General features: G+C 43.9%; 1 protein-coding gene across 1 annotated transcript; it reads left to right on the top strand.

Moving 5' to 3' along the window:
- The first annotated feature begins 12478 nt into the window (after positions 1-12478).
- On the top strand, positions 12479-13280 carry LOC119658991. Its single transcript, XM_038066871.1, has 2 exons — positions 12479-13024; positions 13084-13280. Exons 1-2 carry the CDS (start codon positions 12877-12879, stop codon positions 13278-13280), a joined length of 345 nt encoding a protein of 114 aa, XP_037922799.1. The 5' UTR covers positions 12479-12876.
- The last annotated feature ends 11177 nt before the right edge of the window (positions 13281-24457 follow it).

Here is a 24457-nt window from a genome sequence, read left to right as displayed (position 1 = left end):
GAGCTGCTTCCGATTTCACCTGCATTGAGCGGTGTACTTCCCGGCTCTCGTAGAGTAGGGCATAGTCCTTTAAATTGTCTCTCAATATGGGCAAGAGGTACCCTGAAGTATGAAAACGATTCTCCAAAGCCCCAAGCATGTGACACGACCTCGTAGAATGGAAGACTTTTGTTATATCGAGGGTAACAAGGAGCACCACCGCCGGTTTTACCGCTTAGACCACTTTCTCAATGGCATGAATTGTGGATCGCCCCGCTCTAAAACTATATTGTGTTGGTGAGTAATATATTGCGTCAGTCAGTCGTGGCTTGAATAGCTTCTCAAACAGCTTCCCCGCTGTATCCAACATACTGAGGGGACGATACGCTGATGGCGTCCCTAGGTCGCCTTTTCCCTTGCTGATCAGCACAAATCTCCCAACGGTAGGAAGAAAGATATGCTGTCAAACATGCGTTGAATGCGCAGCAAATCGAACTTCTATTTACATACGAGTTTCAACACTTCGCTGGGAATTCCATCTGGACCTGGTGTTTATTTGTCCTTCACGGACAGGACCGCCTCCTCTAATTTCTTTTCAGTGAAGAGCGGGCATTCCTCATTACTTACTCCTTCATTGACAACGTCAGCTTGGATAAGGTGGGCAGGAAAAAAAAATGCACGATTTCTTCCATTTTGGCTGCTTCCATAGAACACGGCGACCGATGGGCATGGAGTTTGTTTTTAAACCAGATTATACCCGAGGCCGTATGGCTTTCTGTTTACGTCGTTGATTAGGTCCTGCTAGCAGCGGGTCTTCTGTCTGTTGATTTTGTGGCGGGGTTCTTTTTTCCACACTCTTATACTCTGTGGTTCTAACAGTTACCTCGTCTCGGTCTCTTGCGCGGTGAGAAATCCGCCGAAGACTTGGGGCAATTCCTTAGTATGCTTGCAATCTCAGCCATCCATCAGTACACAGGTAATTTCAAGAGACGTAGTGTCCTTTTGGGACACCATCCATTACAAGCAGCGATAATAAGGCTCATTGTTGAATTAACTAGCGATTCAGTTGCTGTTCTTCTGTTTGCGCCTGGGCCTCGTCACGACAAACTTAAGAATGGACGATGTGATTCTCAATGCTAATAAAAATACAATTACCTGCCTGTTGTTGCAAATCGCCTAACCAATTAAGCAATGTTTTGTATCCAGAACTTGCTACGTAAAAGATGGGCATATCTCATGTGTGAAGCTGATTTAAGGCTATCTCGGGCGGGTAATTGCTTTCTTCAGGGTAACGTATCTCCATAAACTTTCGCTCAGCGGTTCTTTTGGTTGCAGGAGTTTTTCGCTAAACATTACCAGAGGAGCAAGTACATCAAGAGGAAATTCTGTCGCCATCCAACATAAAGGAACCAATCATTAGGGGTAAACTCTTTCATCAAAATGTGAGGGGTCTAAGTACTAAGCTGTTACGGTTGAACCTAAATGCTTTAGTTTCCAACACCACATTTGGAAATTTTGGGTTCTGAGCTTCCCAAAGACCTTCCCGTCTTTTGTTGTAATGGATACAATGTTGTACCCATACAATCCTCCTTAAGACTTCATTATTCTACGGATTACTCCACCCAACGCAAGGTCTGCATATATGTATTTCCCCTGTCTTAGTCACTCGCACCTGTGCGAAGAATTCTTCCATAAATTATCGGTTATACTGGTTGTACTTTAAATTATCGGTTTACTGTTTTCCCCTTTATCCATTTCATTATTTGTGGTGGTTTTAACATCCCCATGCATACCTGGCCTAATGTTCCCGGCGCTCCACCACTCCCCAGTAACTTCTTTTACTCTTCTCTTGGTTTGTGTACCTTTATGATCACCTGTACTATCCTTTGGATCAACTTCATTAAGAATCACATAGATCGCACTCTTGATCTTGTCCTTTCCAACTTGCCTGTACTTTGCTTTTACCAATTTCCAAATGCTCTTCCTTACATCGCTCCTGATGTTCATAATCACGCTTTTGAATTGGATTCGAGCTGCAGTAAACTCAGTTCAGTTCAGGCTAATGTTGAGATTGCATTGGCTTATAGAAATTCTAAGCCCTTTCGATCTCAAATCAGTAAAACCCGCAATCTCAACGTCCAACCTGCTATTCACTTTCATGAAGTTTGCTGACTCCTCCGTAATTTCCATCACTCAGTACCTTCTGCTCTTCGTCTTCTCCGTCGTCGTTCCTCCTCTGACTTAGTGCATTCTGCTCCGAATCTCCTGCAATGCCTTTTCTCACCTCTTCCTGAATCGGGTCCCACATTGGTAACCTTGAGGTCAATGTTATTTCCAGTCCTGATAGCCTTCCTAACCTTTTTTACTAAAAGCCATTCATTTTTCTCAAACTGTACAATTTTTCACAGAAGCCTAGAAAGCTGTTATTTTCATAGTCAGTGGAAAAACGAAAGTGTCGAGAACCGACATCCTGTTTCTCACCTTTTGTTCTATTTTAAAATAATTCAGAGATATGTCAACGGCTGGATAACTGCTCATTTTGGCTACCTTATAGTAAGAGGAGAACGCGGTTAATGATACGTCGGTCCATCGCATAAAAAAAAATGTCTGAATTCTCGGCAAGACGTCCACTTCATCTACTTGGATTTTTCCAAGGCCTTTGACTCTGTTAACCGCACGATACTTTTGGCCAAATTTGTTCCTCTTCACATTCCCTTGTTAGTCATTATAAGGGTCGTTTCCTGCCTTTCTAACAGTTCCTGCCGCGTTACTTTTGATGATTTTGTACCTCATTCCTTTCTCCTCTCCTCTGGTAAACTACAAAGTTGCATTTTGGATGCACTATTATTTCTATTTTGCATAGCCCATTGTTTGCTTTATGCCGATGACCTTGATCTTTTTTCATCGCTACCTTCTCCTGTAGACTGCGTTCGTTGGTGTTTAAGAAGTATGTTAGTTACCATCATCTGGTCCCCTCCCTGTAACTGTTATTGCTTTACCACAGAAAAAGGCCAACGTAATTTCAGCCGATTCCTTTCCTTTAAAAAAACCTTTCCTCGTGCGAACTACCCTACCCGACTCCACTCTCTTGATCTTCTTTACTTAAAGTTACGCAGAACCTTCCTGGATATGGGTTATCACCTTATGATCTGATGGTCTGCTCCGCCTCTGCTGACATTACATACTCTGGAATAGCGCAACGCGGACCCTTTGCCTTCCGGAAAGGCTAGATCTCCCCGATTCCGGTACTATGCTGGTGCTATATTATTGCTTGGAGAAGCAAGAATGTAGTACTCTTGTGGATTTTCCAGTTTTAAGTCTAAGCTACACTTCCTTCTTTCACCTTCTTCTGGGGACAATATACATATAATTGGAGTAATTCTTTGTTTAAGGATAGAGGGACCCTGAGTTTGCATCCCTTTAATGATGGATCGGATTAAATGGAGAGCAGTATCCAGTTCCAGTTTTTGGTCCACGGACTTAGCAGTCAAGTATAAAAAATCAAACCGCGACAAGCAAGGCTTACGGCAGGAGCAACTCATAAAACGTTGCCTCTCCTATGCCCCAGGAGCTGCCTTTCCTATGCGCGTAGAAGTTGTCCAATGCTCCTTTAGTACACAAAACCCAATACGAATGTAAATTACATTTATTGAACGTAATTGAGCCCTATGAGGTAGCGTATGATTGAGGAGAATTTTTTTTTTGAGGATTGCGGGGTCCTAAGTTTGCATCCGCTTCGTGTTCGACCGGTAAGCCGTCTTCGCCTAATATCTCTCTTTATTGTTCCAAAATATATTAATTAATTACTCTCAGGTTGCTTGCGGTAATGAATATTGTATTCATTTTTTATTCCGATAACTTGTTTTCATATGAGCACAATGCGATGTCCTCAAGATATTTCGTATACTTTCCCAAAACATATTGAAAATTGAGTATATTTTTGCGTGTATGAAGTTCCACTCCACAATAGTGGGTGCAATACCAAGCTTACCCGTAGAAAGATCATACTCCTTGAATTCATCATCAAGGTCATGCCAAAGAAACCTTCCCTCTGGGTAGCTGTTGTCAAAAGCAGCTTGATAACTGGGAATTTTAGTTTCCACCAGGGATCTTCTAATTTGGTTCTACATCTAGACATGTACAGCCACTTAGTAACCAATTGGCAGATAGTGACCCCGGCGAAAGTTACGCAGTCTACCATTGTACCAGAAGTTAGGTACGGACTCCCTCTTTAGCTAGAATAAAATTACATGATGGCTGGTATCTGGATAACCCTCATTAAACTCCTGCAACGAAATGTCTGTTCAACCAAAATTAACCACATCCTCTTCTTGGTATTTGTATATTCCGCTTTCATTGGCCAGAATAATATTGAGCTGTACAAAATATATATCCAATTTTGCTAAAGCCTAAATCCCGGCCCGGCGGGTAAACTTGGGACCGCGGGGGAATCAATTCCTTTGGTCAAGGTTTTGGGGATACAGTAGATCACAGCATTTTGGTTTTAATCGGCGCTGTACCATTCAAGGCAACTTAAGGGAGGAAGTGCTTTGGATCCTTTTGCGCTTCCACGCACATTTCGCAATAAGCGCTCTTGATTTGGCAAAAAAAATCCAAACAGCTTTGTTGATCATTGGTTTTTCTGATGAACTGACGAACCCATGATTTGATCTTTAAAATCGACTGATGTGCCTTACAGCCAGGACCTTCAATACTCAATGCTTTTCACGCTAATTTCGTTTTTCTCCATGAAATAAATTCCTACTAGTACGTACAGTAAATTTTTCATATTGTTCGCTACGTATCAATTACTACATCAAATGTACACGGAACTATCTATTTTTTCAATAAAAGACTTTCAAGTTGAACGAAGGCTCTTTTTTTCATTATCCTCATGAAAAAACACCTTTAAACCCATTCATTTGCACACCTCTATCACGTCAGGACTGAAGGAAGGTTGTCCTCCAACAGTGATAACACTTTCTTCTTGCGCCAACTGCAAAAGTTCAATCCATCCGAAAATATTGACTAGGGTTAAACCGCCATCATAAATACCTTTATCTTTGGCGCGGAGGAAGTTATCAGCGGGGTCGCAAAAAGACATTGCAAGATCGATGAACGAAAGGAGCTGGGATAGAGCTATTTATGAGCAGGGTTGAGCGTGACCCTTCAGGGACAAAAAAAATCCGAAATTGTGTTGGTAAGGGAAGCAGAGACTGCTGCAAGTAAAAACTATTTCTCTACCGTTAACCCCTTTGCCAAAGAGCTTGGAGAACGTCACGTTGAAATCTAGAAGCAGCATAAAAGGGGATGGACGTTTCCCCATGATTTTGAATTGTATGAAATTAGCCCAAATGCTACCTTCTATTGACCATTTGGAAAGCCGTCATAACATGGGGATAAGGACTTCACCAAAACGACAAACGGAAGTAAAATTACGTTTGCCATTAACACGCTTAATCAGAATAACGTTTTTTGAACTCATGGTCGTCTTACAAAACCTCTATGGTCTTAGCGCTTATCTGCAATTGCTGTGAATCTTAGGTATAATGAGTGGGAATCCCCTTCACCCTCTGTCGAAAAAGATTTCCTGAATTTTGGGTGACTATTTACATGCTCAATACTGTCGCAAGGGTAACCACTAAAGTTATCCTAAAACGGACCAAAGAACATCTCAAAAACAGGATGAAAAAAAACTTCACCGTTTCCGCTTTCCCATCTCCATCTTGTAGGAAACTTTGGAATAATATCCTCAGTTCCTCTGCTACTTATTGCATTCGAGAAGGTTTTTAAGAGTTCCGCGCGGTAGAGGCGATCCGACGAAACTAAAAGTTATTATCATGCGGTAAAATTTCTGAAAAATTTTAAGCAAAGTCCGTCCTTAGCGATGAATTTCTTCATGCTTTCTCAGTTGGAGAAGGTTGGAAGGTTTAAAGGACTATGTCGACTTCCCTCAAATGCTTCGACCAGGGCCATGACATCTGCTCGTCCTCTCATCGGGCCATTGGCATGTAGAGTTAGAAGATGAATGATACAAAACCAAAGTTCTCGGGGTGACTTATCATTGCGCAGCTATGGCAAGGAATTGTGTAGCGCTCTAAGCTATTAGCAACACTAGTTTATTTTCGCTGCGTCAAGACTAATATGAAGTTAAGGCTACTCCACACCTCTCTGTGCTGCTACATGGAGGTAGCACATAAAAGTGGCCACTCCTTGATGCTCATCCTGCCGAGACAAAGAGAGAAATCTGATTTCCGACAGAATGGACATATTGGAGCGATGGGTCCAGTGTTTCGATAAACTGCTCAACTACTAAAATATCGGCGAGTTGGAAGACGACAAACAAATACTGCCACCAGTAAGCATGAAAGAAACAGTCAGTGCAATCCATTGGCTTAAAAACCATAAGTCGTCAGGAGCCGATGAAAAAACAGCCGAATTGGTTAAATATGGAGGCAACCAACTACACCATGCAGTTCAACAATTGATACTCAAGGTGTGGGACAGCGAATCAGTGCCTGACCATTGGCAATGAGGCATTAACTGTCCCATACATAAAAAGGGACGTATCATACAGTGCAGCAATTATATAGATATCACGATGCCGAGTAGCCTCATATGCTCAGAATATCATAGATCCATACCAAAGAGGCTTCACGCCAGACAAATCCACAACAGATCAGATTCCCTCTCATCAGCTTTAAAGTCGCCTATGACGCCAGGGTAAAACTGTACACGACCATGAGAGAATTCGGTATCCCAAAGAAATTGATGAGATTGACTACGCTGACCCTGACCAATGTGCGAGTGCAGATGAAAGCAGCAGGATCACTCTCGAGACCATTCAACATCAACAACGGTCTAAGACAAGGGGATCCCTTATCATGCGTCCTTTTCAAACTGGCCCTGGAGAAAATGATTCGCGATGCAGATATCAATGTAAGAGACACCACCCCCTTCAAATCTACGAAAAATCTTGGCCTTTTCTGACAATATTAACATGTTGGAAAGAACAGCCCGAGATGTACAGTCTACCTTCATCCTGATTGAACAGGCGGCGCGAGATCTTGAGCTGCACATTAATGAAGGCACGATGAAGTACATGGTGGCAATCCGCCCATGAAACATGCGTCGAAAAACTGCCATTGAATCATTACCGGTGTGGAATGTTGTGCCATCCTGTTGAAAGCAAACATCTTTTCAGCGGGTTCTTCACCTTCTCAGTTCTGATTTCAAGAGCATTGCAACTGAAATGGCGTCTTGAGTAGAGAGGGAGTATCTCGTTACCCCCTGTCTCAGTACAACGCAGTTTAAAACCGTCCACCTCCCGTGTGTCACCCTTTTTATGGCGCCTTCTGTAACGCTGTGCCATCAGCTTTATGTCGGGACAGAGTACTGGCCGCTGCTTTCCGTGTGAGGTGGGCAGCCCTACGCAACATGCCGTCCGATCAACAGGATACATAGCTCTCCCACTGCCCAGCGACAGCTGGATCATATAAGCAATCGGCGTTGAACTTGGAGGGTCAAAAGCGGAGGAAAGCGACCATTAGATGGTGATCCCTTCCGAGGTCATTTTAAATGAGTTCTTTGTTAAATCAGCGCCTCATCGTCGATAAATCAGGAGACTCTTCATCAATCCTAGTCATCTGTAGGACGAAGATATTGGCAGAGTTAACGCTATCACCTAAGATCCATTCATGCTAAAAACTGGTCTTTCGCTCATTACTTATCACAATTAATTAACCAATTCTTTGCGTATATTCTGATTCTAATTAAATCAATTGTTTTGTTCCTTTCATTACAGGCTGTTGACCATTAGTGGATATGGATATGATCACCGCTTTTAGTATTCAAGAGGAGCTCCTTCCTGTCGAATTGATCAGAAGTCAACGAAAATTTATCTAAGCCTTCTCAACGGATAATTGCTGTAATCTTTATTCTACCAGAATCCTCGAATTAACGGTCAAATTGGATTTCTCCGAGATCGAAAGGACACTATCATGTACTGTCTATTACCATTGGATGGGCTATTTGTCTTGCAGTTGCCGCCAGCATTATGAGAAGCCGTTTGTAGTCCTTTGAACCCGGAAAGAAGAGTCGAAGGAGTCAGACAAATAGGCGAAAAAATGGTGTTTTGTTTACAAGGCTTGAAAAACATTTTGTAAATTATCATGTTTCAATTCGAATTTATCCTTTTTGTAAATAATTGTACAGTAAATTTTCCACATTGTTCGCTACGTATCAATTACTACTTCAAATGTACACGAAACTATTTATTTTTTCAATAAAAGAATTTTAAGTTGAACGAAGGATTTTCTTTCTTTTCGTTTTCCCAATGTTTAGGTTTCAGAAAGAAGGATAATTCCAGCGCAATTCCAACCTTAATCAAATCCTTCCATTGTCTATTTATTCCATAGGAAGTCCTGAATCTGTGTTAACTTCATAAAACCAAATTATCCAAGCCAACCAAAGCATACAAAAAATATAAAAATCCATAGTAGACGGTCCAGGGCTAAAAAATCTTCCAAATCGATGTGGCCGAAAAGTTAAAATTTCACCGTGAAATACTAGGCGACCATAATCCGCAGGCAGCAAAAATTGAGTCGGTTGTTTACCTCAATGTTTTGATATTTGTGGGACGAAATTTTTGTTTACATTTGAGATGTTTTGGTAGCGGCGCTACCTGCGGCTCGCTCATTGTTTATGTTTATGTTTTGCATGCAATGGCGACTACCATGGGATGTTTACAAACAGAAGTTTTGAGGTTATGTTCAAAAATGGGGATTTTGGTGGTCTCGCTTTGGAAAGGGACTAATTATACTTACTGCAACCAGCTGAAGTGGAATTTTCGCCGTGTTTCCTTGTAATTGTCGAAATAATAAGGACATTTTTAGGGTTTTCACAAGTCAAATTTATTCAAAACTAAATTCAGGGGTCACATAAAATGCAAAAACGAACAAATAACAGTTAAGGCTTCCACAAATATATGTAGTTTATTGACAAGGTAAGAAGGCCACAATCAGGATTCAGAGGCACCAGGAACAGTCCATCCAGTAGGTGGGTTCCTCCACTCCGCTCTGGGAATTTCGAGTCGATGCGTTGTCTAGGAAGAGTCGGCAGCCGTTGGTCACAAGTTCACTTTAGATGTATCTGTTTGGAAGCTTCCTTCAGCGCACGCATGCTGATTGCTTGGAGACCCTTTTGGTAGCCTTGAAGACGATCGATCCCTGCAGAGGAGACATGAAGTATAGTAGATTTGAAATTTCAGTGTTAATTTGAAAATTGCCGCCACCTTCACAAATTTCTTCTTGACGATGTGTGGTACTGGATAGCTTTCGCAGCCTCGTCTACTGTCTGCCGCACTCAGTCAACAATAAACGTAACATTACCCGCTTTTCCTTCCTGTTTTCAAGTGGCTGCAACTATTCTTTCATTACGTAAACTTCGAAATGTGATTCCACGTGGCCTGTTCTGCCGAGTGGTGTCATCTAATCTGTTTGACGTGACACGCACTTCCCGATATTGTTGAACGTGGATACCAACTGGCGGAACGGTCCTCATCTCCTAGTTCCTTCGAAAAGTCGTGAAATTTTCCTTAAGCCACTGAGTATTAAATGGGTCTCTGAGTTGATTCTAGATTGCGATCCGGATCGTTCATTGACGAAGAAATCATACTTTTCAAGCAAGTGGAGCAGAAATAATTCCTAATATTTGAGTCTGAAATGAATAAAATAAGAGGATATCTGAACAGAAGCAATTAGCGCGAAATCGCAGGATGCATCTTGAAGGGAGTATGAATCTGCGGCCTGGCTCGTATCGAGTTGAACTGCCGAATTACTGAACAAAAGAGGTTAGGATTGTATCGCGGGAGCTCTCCACACGTAGCGGCCCTTCGGTATCATTCTAAGACTGATTGGCATGAACTGGCCTGTGCTCGTAGGTAGGCAGTGAAGCTGGCACCTGTCCCGCTAGGTCTCTAGTTGCAATAAATTTAGCTTCCCTGCAGGGCTGATTCGACTAGCAACGTTACCAGCTTCGAGTGTCAAATAGAACTGCTTCTAGCATAATCCCCCACTAGCCAAGCGCCTGGACAAGATCTGTTTACATTCACAGTAGCCGATCATAGGTAGTAAGCAGTAGTCCAACTATGTTGATAAACAAACAAGCCCGCAAATTTGTTGTTACCGTAGAAGCATTGCCAGAGTACTCGTATCAATACAAATCAAGTTAAGTTTGTTTGCTACTAATTGTGGTCATCTACCTCTTGGCAGTTGATTATTTGGTAGCCAACATGGTCTTCTAGAGGCGACTCCGTTTTACACTTCAGATGAAGAAGAAATTTAACAGAAAATGTGATGGACTCGGAAACAAAGATGTGAATTTTTTATGGTACATTAATGAAAACTGCACCACGACAAGGAAACTATATCAACGACATCAGCTAGTGAATATGTTAATTATGGAGCTGAAAACTTGAAAGCGGAAGAATTCGTTTTGATAATATAATCAAATGATAATAATATCATACATGGTAACATGTTTGATCACCGACCGTCACCATGTGGTTCCACACATCATAAAAAAGTAACGGCATCTTTGATGCTCTGACTAGAGATCACTAGTAAATCTAGAAGAACTAACCGGCAACTGTTTAGGGAAAGTCACACCGCGTAATCATAATATCTCGAGTGAGCCCCTACTTCCCTACTTTCAAATCTTTCAACTTTGCATCAGGTATTAAGTGTTCAGGATGAGCTTTTAAGGTTAGAGTGCTTACGAAACAGCGGCGGGGAAGGGGCAATTCTCACCGTAGTAATAAGCCGATAGGGCTTTAACCCGCCCCACCGTGTAATGTCTCTCGGTAGTTCCGTGAGGCATAGAGGGTCAGGATAAGTGGTTTTAGTAGATAGAAGCCCCACACTGTGATTTACAATGCTTCCAACCTCCATAAACAAAAAAAAAAAACAGATAGACAGTCAGACGAACAGACGGACAGCGAGTAAACCGATTTTAATAAGGTTTTGTTTTACAAAAGTGATAGAAATTATAACACTGCTTCATTAACTATCTCCTGGTGACTATGGAAATAGATATAACTCATAACTATTCCATGCGGAAATTCTCAATGAGATTTTTAAAAAATCTGTGCATACACAACTAAATTCAACTAGAATATAAACAGAAACCGGATTGCGCTTAAGATGTGGTCAATGTGAACTAAAGATACAAACCATTTTCAAGTAAAGTACTGCATACTATTAGGCTTGAGATATTAACTATTCCTGCTAAGCAACAATGTTCCTTCCAATGAAGCATCATTAAAACTTTACTTTAATGAAAGACAACAAGAATTCAGCTAAAATTCAACCGTTACGTTTTAACATAGATTGATTTTTGATTGATTAATTTTTATCTAATTATTATTAACAGGAACTCCAAGGAAGCTAATATTCTATCGAAGGTGCTTATTACATTTTCTACAAAAACTGGAATGAAAACTTTTGTTCAACAATATGTTGACTTTCTCCTCAAATTTCAACTCATGTTTGATAGGAGCTGCAAGTATCCTTGAAATGAATAGGCGTAGGAATATTACTGGCGAAAATTGAAATAGAAATGGTGGTAATCAAACAGAAATAAGACGGGAAGGGGAAAGAGCAACAAAACAAGGAGTGTTGAAGGGATCACATTGATCCTAAAGTGGCCACCATAGTGGATCTCTTGAATAAGACCTTTGGGTTTATCAAATGGAAACAGTCTTCACTATTTCACAGTTTAAGTCATATGAAGTGCGTTTTCAAATACACGAGTTGCTGTGCGATTTAAGCGGGTAATGCGAATGAAATTCTTTTCGTTTCCAAATTCCTTTTTAAATTCTATGGGAAAAAAATTATTTTCTTCTTTAGCCTTTGTGCTGATTAGTTCATCTAGACTGACTAGTAATCTCTAATCAGAACATCAAAGATGCCTTTCTCGTTACTTTTCTACGATGTGTGGAACCACATAGTAATGGTCGGTGATCAAACATATTACTCTGTATGATATTATTATCATTTAATTATGTTATTGAAATGAATCCTTCCGCTTTTAAGTTTTCAGATCCACAATTTACATATTCACCAGCTGGTATTGTTTATATAGTTTGCCTGCCGTGGTGCAGTTTTCATTAATATATCATAAAAAACTCACATCTTCGTTTCTAAGTCCATCAAAGTTTCTGCTAAATTTCTTCGAGTATTGTGGCAATGCTGCAGCGAAAACAACAATTTTCAGGGCTTGTACTAGCTACGACTGGCTACCGTGAATGTAAACAAATCCTGCCCAGGCAATTGCCCAGTGCGGGATTATGCTAGAAGCAGTTCTATTCGCCACTCGAAGTTGGTAACGTTTATCACAACTAGAGACTTAGCGGTACACGTGCCAGCTTCACTGTCTGCCTACGCGCAAGGCACAGTTCATGTCAGTCAGTCTGAGAACGATACCCGATGGGGCACCGCTTGTGGACAGCTCCCGCGATACGAGTCTAACCTCTTCTGTACAGTATTTCAGCAGTTCAACTCGATACGAGCTAGGTCACGGAGCTGCACTCCCTTGAGGATTCATCCAGCGATTTCGCACCAATTGCTTCTGTTCAGGTTCTTCTTCTTAGTTTGTTTTTTCAGACGCAAGTATTGGCCGCCATGTCTATTCCACCTGCTCGGAAAGTATGATTTCTTCGCCAACGCACGATGCGGACCACAATGTATGAAATTTTTCGAAAGAACTCCGAGATAGGGGCCATCCTGCCAGATTGTATCCACTTTTAACAATATCGGGAAGTGCATATCACGCGGAGCAGATTAGGTGACATCATTTGGGAGAAGAGACCACGTGGAAGCACACTTCAAAGTTTACGTAATGAAGGAAGAGTCGCAGCCACTTAAAAACAAGAAGGAAGGGCGGGTCGTGGTGCATCCATTGTTGACTGAGTATGGCAAACTGCACACTAGACAGCGGAACCTATTCACTACCACACATGGTCAAGAAGAAATTTGTGGAGGTGGCGGTAATTTTCAAATTAACACTGAAATTTTAAATCTACTAAACTTGATCTCTCCTCCGCAGAGATGGACCGTCTTCAAGGAGCCAAAAATATCTTCAAGCAATCCACATGTGTGCTTAAGGAACAACTGAAGGAAGCAGATATAACGAATGAAGTAACCAACTCTAATGCTTTCTTCATTTTGGGGGGCGTTCAAGGCGTTGGTTTTATCACGAATTTCAAGGGCTTCAAAACAGATTTGGTCATACATCTGAGCTGAATGGATGGGCAGCGATCAGCTGGTTCTAGATGGTACATCCATTCAAAAATTTCGACTGCTGGGAACTGCTGTTGAACGGAAGGTCGCGGGGACGCTTTCTCGCCCATCTGCTTAAACGCGAAGGTGAGAAGCTTGTGGCCCGTAAACACTATGAACGGCCTGCTTTCTAGAGAGTACCGGAAGTACTTTATTGCCAGGTACGTGGCTAATAGCGCACCATCATAGGTGCTATAGTTCTGTTGAACAGCACTCAATTTCTTAGAATAGAAGCTCAACGGCTGCCAGATTTAGTTCACCTACCGCGATGTCTGAGGCATCGACGAATACGGCTAGGGCTGCATCTGTTTGAGAGAATGATAGGAGTATAGCGTCTGCCAGCTGTCGTTTGGCTACCTCAAAAGCTTGCGCGGGCTCTGTAGACCACGCAACCACGCGTGAGTCTTTAGTTTTGGGTCCAGACAAGAAGGCGTTGAAGATTGCTTGATGTTGTGCGGCTTTTTGCAAGAAACGACGATAGAAGTTTAATATGCCCAAAAACCTTTGCAGATCCTTAACCGTCTTAGGTTCTGAGATGTCTATCAAATCCTGAACCTTGTCTGGATCCGATTGAATTCCCTTAGGGGAAACTATGTAGCCTAAAAACTTCACCTGTTGACATTGAAAAGTGCATTGGAGATATTCTAAATGCTCAAGCTCAGAAGAAGAGGCGACCATAAATCATCCAAGTACACGAAACAAAAGTTAAGGTTTCTCAGGACAGAATGGATGAACCTCTGAAAAGCCGCATTGCACAGACCAAATGGCATCCGCGTGAACTCGAGGAGTCCAAAGGGTGTGCATATTGCCGTTTTCGAATTATCTTCTGGAGCTACAGGGATTTGATGGTGCGCCTTAGCTAAGTTCAGGGTCGAGGAAACACGGCAGTTAGTGAGTTTATGGATAAAGTCGTGGATGAGTTGCATTAGAAAACGGTTCGGAATAGTCTGAGTATTCAGACGTCTGTAGTCGCCACATGATCTTCAATCGCTGTTGGACTTTGGAACCATGTGTAGTGGAGAAAACCAGCAGCTACTTGATTGTCTGCAAATATTCTGCTTCAAAAGTGTGTCGAATTCTTCCTTAGCAACAGCGAGTTTCTGGGGTGGCAACGGACACACCTTCGAGAAAATATAAGAGCCAGTAGTACGGATGTGGTGCTGTAGATCATGCTCAGCTGGCTGCGAGAGAATACTTTCGGTAGTAATGTTGCCGTATTTTTGAAGAAGCGCACGAATGGGGGGGTCGGTCGAAAGACTGGCAGTGGAGCAGATGGCAATTTTTCCTGAAGACCTGAACAAAGTTACGGGATCTATAAGAGATCTATTCTGCTGATCCACTAGCAACCCATAGTGGCCTAGAAAGTCTGCATCTAGTATGGGGCTACTGATACCGGCTATGACGAACTACCATGTGAACTTCCGTCGAATCTCAGACTTACTTCCAAGTGCATATGGTTGAAGAAGTTTTGACGCGAAATCAGTGTGGTTCCGCGATACCGGGAGCACTAAGCCGTCTGCGCCTGTGTCAATCGGGCAATAGCAGCCGGAGCTCCCAACGAATTTAGTTTTTTGAAGCCGTGAATGTGCACGGGCTCACACATTTCTTTGCCTCGTCGGCGAAGATACGGTGGTACCAGCAAATTGCAAGATATTACAGGATATTAACTATTCCTGCTAAGCAAGAATGTTCCTTCCAATGAAGCAACATTCAAACTTTAAGTTAATGAACGACAACAAGAATTCATCTAAAATGCAAATTGAGTATGTCAACGAAGTGCGAATTGAAACGAAGTTTGTTGTCGAATATTTCACCCAGGTCTTTGAAGGAGGTCAGTAGTAAAAGGGGTTCTTCACTGAGCGAATAGGAAAACGATGTTGGGGAGGGTTTAAGCGAATAACGCATCCAGGGGCATTTCTTGATATTCAGTGTTATTTTGTTGACCGAACATCAACGGACTAAATTATCAAGGTTGGACTGTAAGAGAGTGCAGTCCAGCGGTGACGAAACAGAGGGAAGCAATATAAGGTCGTTTCCGTAAAGCAAATACGGACAGGTGAGGCTGGAGGCGAGGTCACTGAAAAAAACAGAAAGAGTAGCGGGCCAAGTATAGAGCCTTGGGGAACACCAGAGGAAGGAGAGAAGGAACCAGATGAGTGACCATAAAAAGAAACTTTGCAGGAACGGTATGAGAGATAGGAGGATAGCCAGGAGATAACTGAGGGAGGGAAGTCTAGCGATGAAAGTTAATAAAGTTAATAATGGTCAACGGTGTCAAAGGCTTTGGAGAAATCAGTATAAATAGCATGTACCTCCTGTCGTGAAATCAAGCATTTAGCAACAAAGTTGGTAAAGACTAGAAGATTTGAAGCCGTTGATCAATGTTTCACGAGACCACGCTGCTCTTTGACAATGAGGTGGCCGGACTGCGCGGTCAACCCGTCGTTGACGTATCCTTCTAGGATTTTGGAGCAAAAGGAGAGAAAAGAAATGGGGCGGTAGTTCACAGCAAGGGAAGGGTCTCCGCTCTTGAAGATAGGTATGATAAGGGCCTCTTTCCAGAGACGGGGAAAGTAGCATTCATCTAGACTAGAGGGAACTGTGTTTTTTACAGTTAAGGGGGAAGAGATTAGGAAGCCCATCGGGTCCAGGTCCGACATTGGGATCAAGGCTACCAATGGGAAACTCAACCAAGGAAGGCGTAAGGAGAGGAATGGCTAGAGATTCGGAAGAGTTAGCAGTTATGTAAGGTGTAGAGGGTGGAGGGCTCGAGGGAGAAAACACTGAAGAGAAGTAGGTGCAGAGAAGGTCGCAGGATTGTTGTGGGGAGTTGGCAGTGGAGTCAGCGAAACTGATAGAAGAAGGGAGAGGTTGAGTTGGATTACGAGAATTGCGAGTGTGGGACCAAAAGGGATTTAAGTTACCGCGGGCAAGGGCGGCTTCGACGTTCAATAGGTACCTTTTACGCGCTTTTCTGACCATTGATTTCACAGTAGATCGTATAGCCTTAAACTGAGCAAGGTCGGCGTCATTTTTAGAAGCCCGAAACTTCTTCGGCAGTGTATGTTTCAAGCGAATGTTAATATGGAGTTCCATTGTGAACCAAGTTGGGTACGAACGTAGGCAGGGAGGGGAAGAGGGGACATAACAGGAGAGGAGATCAGAGAGGATATTGTAGAAAGTGTTAAGAGCTTGATCACACGATGAATTGCTTAATATATGTACCCAGTTGAAAGACGCTAAAGCTTAGGTCAGACCGTCAAAATTGGCTTTGCGGAAGTTGAACTTAGTGGGTTTACGCTTGGTTTTGGGTTTTGAACGAGGGAGCTCCGCTTCAAATTCAACCGCGGGGTGGTGAGCATCGGCTTTGACATACGCGGATGTGCAAGGAAATAAAGAGAAGTGGCGCTCGCGGAGGTTGGAAAGGAAGAGATCGAGAGTGCGGCCCAAGGAGTTTTTGGTGGTATTGAAATTCAGCGCAGAGCAAATGTACATAAAGGAAGAAAGTAGGAGGGAAGAATGGGAGAGGTTGTTGGAAAGAATTGAAAGGCTAGGATGATTAGGCCAGTTGAGCATTGGGAGGTTGAAATCTCCACAAAGGAAGAAAGGGAGGGAAGGGAATCTGACGGTAAGGAGTTCAGACAAACTGTCAAACAATTCTTCGTACAGGTGAGAAGGGCTAGCACAGGGGACATATACACAAGAAACAATGAACGGGAGGATGTTGGGCGGGGAGACACGAAGAGCAACACAATCAAAAGGAAAGCCAGAGGAAGAGAAGACGAGTTCGGCGGGGAGTGTATCTTTTATAGCAATTAGGACCCCACCACCGGTGGACTTACGAGAAGCATCCCGGTCCCTGTCACAGCGAAAAGTGGAGTACCCTTCGGGGTGCTCGGAGTTTAATATGGCATTGTCTAGCCAGATTTCGGAGATACAGATGGCATGGTGTTGCTGAGCCAGCGCGGATAAATTGAAGGCCCCCAGCTTGGGATTGATCCTACAGAGATCACCATACTGGATCCCTTGAATGGGACCTTTGGCTTTATCAAGTGGAAAGCAGTCTTCACCATTTCACAGTTTAAGTCATATGAAGTGCGTTTCCAATTACATGAGTTCCTTGTCTTTATTTTAAATGAAATATTTAAGCGAGCAACTTGAAGGAAAACCTTTTCGTTTTCAAATTCTATTGGAAGAAAATCCTTTTCTTCTTTAGCCTTTGTGTCGGTTAGTTCATTTAGCTTGACTAGTGATCTTTAGTCAGAACAACGAAAATGCCTTCCTCGTTAGTTTTTACGGCGTGTGGAAGCACATGGTGATAGTTATGGTCACATATTACTATATATGATATTATTACGATTTGATTAAATAATCGAAATGAATCTTCCGCTTTCATCTGGTATTGTTTATATAGTTTGCCTGTCGTGGTGCAGTTTTTATAAGTGTCCCATAAAAAATTCACATCTTCGTTTCTGAGTCCGTAAAACTTTCTAATAAATTTCTTCCTTCATCTGAAGTGAACGCGTTGCCTCTAGAAGACCAAGTTAGCTAGGAAATTACCAACTGCCAAGAGGTAGGTGATCACAATTTGTAGCAAACAAACTTAACTTGATTTGAATTGATACGAGCACTCTGGCAATGCTTCCACGACAACCACAAATTCAGGGCTTGTTTGTTTACCAGCATAGTGCGGGATTATGGTAGAAGCAATTTGACATTCGAAGTTGGTAACGCTGTTAGTCGAATCGGCCTTGCAGGTAAGCTAAATTTACTACAAATGGAGACCTAGCGGTACACGTGCTACGAGCACTAGCAAGTTCATGTCAATCAGTCTAAGAACAATACCCGCAGAGCGACAGCGTGTTGGGAGCTCTCGCGATACGATCCTAACCTCTTCTATTCAGTAATTGCGCAGTTCAACTCGATACGAGCTAGGCCACAGATTGGTACTCGTACGAAGATTCATCCAGCGATTTCGCATCAATTGCTCCAGTTCAGATATCCTCTTAGTTTGTGCTTTTTAGATCCAAGTATTGGACATCATTTCTACTCCACCTGCTCGAAAAGTATGACTTCTTCGACAACACATGATGCGGATCACAATTTAGGATCAATCCGGACCTGTTTGGAATTCAGTGACTTAAGGAAAATTTCACGACTTTTCGAAAGAACTCCCGGATAAGGACCATCCTGTCAGATAGTATCCACTTTCAACAATATCGGGAAGTGCATATCAAGTTGGGCAGATTAGGCGACACAACTTGGGAGAACAGGCCACGTGGAAGCACACTTGGGAGTTTACGTATTGCAAGGATAGTTGCAGCCACTTAGAAACAAGAGGGGAAAACGGGTCGTGTTACAGGACATTTGTGAAGGTACAACACACTAAAATTTTGAATCTACTATACTTCATGTCTCCTTCGCAGGGATGGATCCTCTTCAAGGAGTCAGAAATGTCTCCAAGCGATCCACATGTGTGCTGAAGGGACAACTGAAGGAATCAGATGTAATGAAGGAAGTGACCAACTATTATGCTTTTCTTCATTTCGGAGGACATTTAAGAAAGCATTGGTTTTATGATGGATTTCAGGAGCTTCCAAATGGCTAATATTTATATTATTTACATAGTCCCACCAAGAAACACGGCCATCGCTAACCGGCATCCCGTAGCCACCAGTGCCAGGATATCGCTTTTTCATCCCGCTTAATATCAATTGCCGACGAATCAAGGATTAGACCATTCCTGTCAAGATACACGAGCGCTTTGGGAGCTTCGGAAGCCTGTCGTGAGAGTTTTCTCAAAATATCCATCATTTGGGTAGAACGGCTGCGAAACCCAAGGGTTCTCACCGTGCGAAGCAGATCGCACTATATGATTCCGAATCAATCTGACGATAACTGTGTCGATTCTTGGCACAGTATATATCACTTTTTTTTCCATGTCGCGTCTCCGTCGCGCCGCCTTCCGAGCTCGATCCAACTCCAGGAGTTTTGTCTGCACCACGGCTACTGCCTCGTTTACCGCCATCCAGTTTTCCTCCGACTTCAGCATCTCTTCCACCAGGTTCGAGGGCTCGATGTCCGCCCCTAAGATGCTGTTCAACCTCCTTTTCTGCTGCAAAAATCTGAGACAATGGAACATAATGTGCTCCGGGTCCTCGGGTGTAGTACCGCATTCAGGACACTTGGGAGACTCGTCCAACTCGAAGCGATGCAAGTACTTCCTATAGCCACCGTGTCCTGTAAGGAACTGTGTCAGGTGGTAATTCAATTCTCCGTGCTTTCGGGTGATTCATTTCTCGATACACGGGATCAATGTATGGGTCCATCTGCCCTTGTCGGAGTTATCCCATCGTTGTTGCCACTTGCCACACAACACTTCTTCCGGTTGACAGCGTGATTCAAGGCTTCCGCTCAGACAGGGGCCGCGTATAGCAGGATCGGCTTCACCACTCCCGCGATGAGTAGCCTGCGACTATACTTCAGCCCTCCCACGTTAAGCATCATCCTTGCAAGGGATGAGCTGGCATTTACTGCCTTCTCTCGCGCATAATCCAAGTGTCCCTTGAAACTCAGCTTGGCATCGATCATAACCCCCAGGTATTCGACAACCGATTTTGAGACGACCTCACGATTACCAACCCGGATGGTAACCGTGTTGTTCTTCCTACGGTTGGTAATGAGGACCGCCTCCATCTTTTCGTCCGCCAGGTCCAGCTTGGCCACTCGTAACCATGCCTTGATGGTATGAATGGCTTCATTTGCACAAAGCTCCACGTCCTCGGGATGCTTTGCAATTGCAACTACCGCCAGGTCATCCGCAAAACCAATCAGCGTTGTCTCCTCCGGCACGCGAAGGCCAAGCACTCCGTCGTACATTATGTTCCACAGCAGCGGTCCAATACGGAACCTTGAGGCACACCTGCTGTCACAATGTACTCCTTCGGCCCGTCGTCGGTCTCGTACCAGAGAAGTCTGTCCGAAAAGTAACTCTCGATGAGCCGAGCCAAGTAGCTAGAAACACCCAGTTTGGCCAAAGCGCCCTTAATCCAGCCCCAGTTGGCTGAGTTAAAAGCATTTTTGACGTCCAGCGTCACCAGAGCACAGCATTTGCCCATGGCCATTGCATTTCGATCCAATTCCACGACCTTTGCTACTGCATCGACCGTAGAACGGGCTCGCCGAAACCCATGTTGCCGCTCCGAAAGACCACCCGCAATGAACGGGAGCAGCCTGTTGTATATCACCCTCTCCAACATCTTCCCCATGGTATCTAAGAGACAAATAGGGCGATATGAAGAGGGCACTCCGGGTGGTTTTTGAGGCTTCGGTAGCAACACCAGCTTCTGCCTCTTCCATTGGGCGGGAAATATTCCTTCCGCCATGCACGATTCGAATGTGCTTACGAACCATCTTGGTCTGGCCTTGACCGCCACCTTCAGAGCCTTGTTCGGAATTCCGTCCAATCCCGGAGCCTTGCTATCCCCAGTACGTCTGCAGATTTCCCAAAGTTCCTCTTCGGTAACATCAGGGATCGAGAAGACGTCCTGCTGAGCTGCCAGTTGGGGTCTTTTATAGTTTATAGTAAGCGATTGTGGAGGTTCACAAATAATTCTTGGCTACTTTGGGTAGTAATGGAAATCATTTATCATTCATAAAACATAATTATAAAACAATGACATTTTGATTATATACCATAAATACGTAACTAAGGACGAGTTAGTAAGTACAAAAGAGAAAAACTTGATTTAGTTTCTTATATTTTGTACATTACTTCTCACTGACTTTTTACTTCCCGATTGCTCAGCCGCGCTACCCACAGGTAGACGAGCCACTCATGCGTGTCAGTTTCACTTCGTAGTGAATAGTATCGTTCCCGTGCGGAGCCCGGACGAATCCATATTAATTAGCCTGTGCCTCCACACTACCCTACTCCCAGCTGATACCGGGCTTCAGCGAGAAACCCGACTCCGTGGTCCGCCAAATTAAGGGGCCCAGATCAAATCTAACGTGCCGTGCACGCCTTCCTCCGAAACCTCAGTTCCGCAGACGAAAGGCTTTAACGTGGACACGGAGACGTTCTTGGGCTTGCCGCCGACGTCAAGCCTAAAGAAGTGCTCCTCTCTGCTCAGCACTTCATATGGGCCCTCCCATGGTGGCTACAAGGGTTTCCGAGAAGCGTCCTCCCAAACCAAGACGTGTGTGCAGACATCCAGGTCTCTGGAGGTGTCAGCCATCATCGAAGAATGACAGGATGGCGGGGCAATTTTAATCTTGCCACGGTGTCCCGAAGCAAAGGCAAAAACCCAGTGATGGAAAGGACTGACTTGGTATCAAACGCAAGATCGCTGGGGAGTCTCAAATTCACTCCATATATCAACACTGCAGAACTGGCGGCAAACTCCTCGCGATGGGCTCCACATAGGCCAAGTAAAACGAAAGGCAGGACTTGCGACTACGAGAGGTCATTGTGTGCCATTACAGTGGCCCTACAACAATGTTCCAGCATCTCATTGGATCGTGGGTGTTACGCAGTCGTCCGGCGACGTTTGAATCTCAGGAGTTTTTCCAACTCCGAGAACAGGGTAGACTCGGACTGCCCTAGTCAGTAATGACTTCGGCCGGAAATCCAAAGCGTGGGATGCATCCACGGCAAAGGGCCCCGGCGCACGATTGTTCGCAAATGTCAGCCAAAGGTATTGCTTAAGGCCACCGCGTGAACATATCGATGATTGTGAGATAATACTTGAAGCAATGCAAATCTTGCAAGGGGCCAATAATGTCGATGTGGATCGTGTGAAAACGCTTTGTAGATCAAGGAAATGAGCCTACCTCTTTCTGTACGCGCTTGGTGACTTTACATTTCTGGCACGCGATGCACTGTCTGGCCCAGGATTTTGTATACTTATTCTCTAGCTACCTTTTAAAAAAAGATCGAAAGACTGATAGTAGAGCAGATGGTCAATTTTCCTGAAGACCTGAGCAAAGTTATGGGTTTGATAAGAGACCTATTCTGCAGATCCACTAGCAACTCATATTGACCTAGAAAGTCTGCGCCTAATATGGGGCTACTGACACCCGCTACGACGAAACGCCATGAGAACGTCCGTCGAATTCCCAGACTTACTTTCACTTGCCTGTAGCCGTAAATGCATATGATTGAAGAATTTGCCGCTGCTAGTTTGAGATGATGCGGAATTAGTTTGTGATTCCGCGATACCGGCAGCACAAAGTCGTCTGCACCTGTGTCGATCAAGCAGTAGCAGTTACTTAAAGGATCGAGTATTGTCGAGCAGCGTGGAGCTGCGTTCTGGGTAGCCGCCGCCGCAAATCCCAACGAGTTTATTTTTTTGAAGCAAGGAACGTGCACGGGCTGACACATTTATTTGCTTCGTCGGTAAAGATACGATGGTACCAGTGAATTGCAGGACTCGTTGAGGACCCCGACGCACGACTACCTGATCGCCCATTTCGACTAGCGGATGATTTTGGAACCTAGAACATAAGCGCAAAGTTCCAACCGTTGCCACTAATTTGGAGACGGTAGCCGCGAGGGTCGCCATCGTCAGCTGAAGTTCAGCGATTTGGCTCGTGGCTTTTCGCTATGTTGCATTGACCAGGGGGCTCGCGTGCACGTTGTGGATTTTGTTAGGTGTGTTTACTAACATCTCCATCGATCTGGAGTCCGCACAGGCAAATATGGCCTGAGTGCTTTCCGGAAGTCACTGCTACCACAGCGAATTCAGAAGCTTAATCCCAACCTTATCCGCATCCAACTGCTTGGGGAAGGATCGCCTAAAGTGAGCTCCGTCAGCAAGTGACTTTCACTCCGCAGTCCACAGGTAGGCGAGCCAATCAGGCGGGTGAGTTTCACTCCGTGGTGAATTGCGTCATTTTCGTGCGGAGCTCAGATAAATTCTCGTCCAGCAGCTTGCGCCTCCGCAGTACCACAAGGTGATTTTGTGGGATTCGAGTGATTTCAGCAACCCTTTGAACTATCCCCATGTGCATTGCATTGAATATACGTACAAAAGAACAAACGAATGAGAATTGCGATTCGAAAGTCAAGTTTAATTTTATGTTACAACTTCAGAATCCATTGGGAAGGTTCCTTTCTGCTTCATTAACTATCTCCTGGTGATTGTGGAAATAGACATAACACATAACTATTCCATATTCGAAATCCCAATGAGATTCTTTAAAAATTCGTGCGTATTCAACTAATTTCAACTAGAATATAAGCAGCAACCGAATTGCACTTAAGATGCGGTCAATCTGAACCAAAGGTACCAACCATTTTTAAATAAAGTATCGCATACTATTAGGCTTTGAATATTAACTATTTCTACTGAGCAACAATATTACTTCCAATAAGGCAATATTAAAACTTTAAGTTAATGAAAGACAGAGAACAAGAATTCATCTAAAATGCAAATGTGGAGAAATTGAGTAATTTACGTTTTAACATAGATTGATTTTTGATTGATTAATTTTCATCTAAAATATAATTAGATTAACAGGAACTCCAGGTAGCCAACATTCTATCTATCAGCGACGCACCTAAGTTGCCGATGAGCCGCGCAGTCCATTTGCCTCTAGTTTCATTTTGCCAAGAAAGCTGCCACTCGTCTAGAGTGTGTTGCTGTTCTTCGCGAGCAACTACCTCCCTTGGTTCATCTCCCTTGCGCTTGTACATGGCCTGACGCTCCTTAGCAAGAAGGGCAACGGGGATCACTCCCGCGATCACCATCACGGCCGGTTCAGAGACAGTGTGGTACGCAGACGCCACCCGTAAAGCTCCCCGTCTCTGTACTTGCGTGAGGCGTTTACGATATACCTTCCTGTTAAGAGCGCCAGTCCATATCTCTGCGCCGTAGAGGGCGGCTCCGGGGGGCTCCGCAGACTGTAGTTATCAGGTCCATAACTGAATTTACGACGGTATCAGCTGCGGCGCCATCGCCCCCAGGAATACCCTCCAGCGTGGCCCCACCTGTTCCCAGAGTTTCGACAAACTTCCCGGTGTTCACTCTCGTGACATTCCATGCACAGAAAGATCGCTAGGATGGCGCACACCGAGAGTTTGTGTCCACCACTTCGAAAGCAATGTATTGGTGGTCACTTGCCGAGAAGTTTTCCAGAAC

The sequence above is a fragment of the Hermetia illucens genome, chromosome 6 (assembly GCF_905115235.1).
Source record: "Hermetia illucens chromosome 6, iHerIll2.2.curated.20191125, whole genome shotgun sequence".
In the NCBI taxonomy this organism is placed as follows: Eukaryota; Metazoa; Arthropoda; class Insecta; order Diptera; family Stratiomyidae; genus Hermetia; species Hermetia illucens.
Note: the sequence above shows the minus strand (reverse complement) of the source record. Positions and strands in the feature narration are given on the sequence as shown.

Bases quoted from the DNA above. Each gene is read 5' to 3' on its own strand.
- LOC119658991 (XM_038066871.1), top strand. From the start codon at position 12,877: ATGAAGGAAGAGTCGCAGCCACTTAAAAACAAGAAGGAAGGGCGGGTC. The intron at 13,025-13,083 runs GTAATTTTCAAA...TCTCCTCCGCAG, and splicing joins AGAAATTTGTGGAGGTGGCG to AGATGGACCGTCTTCAAGGA.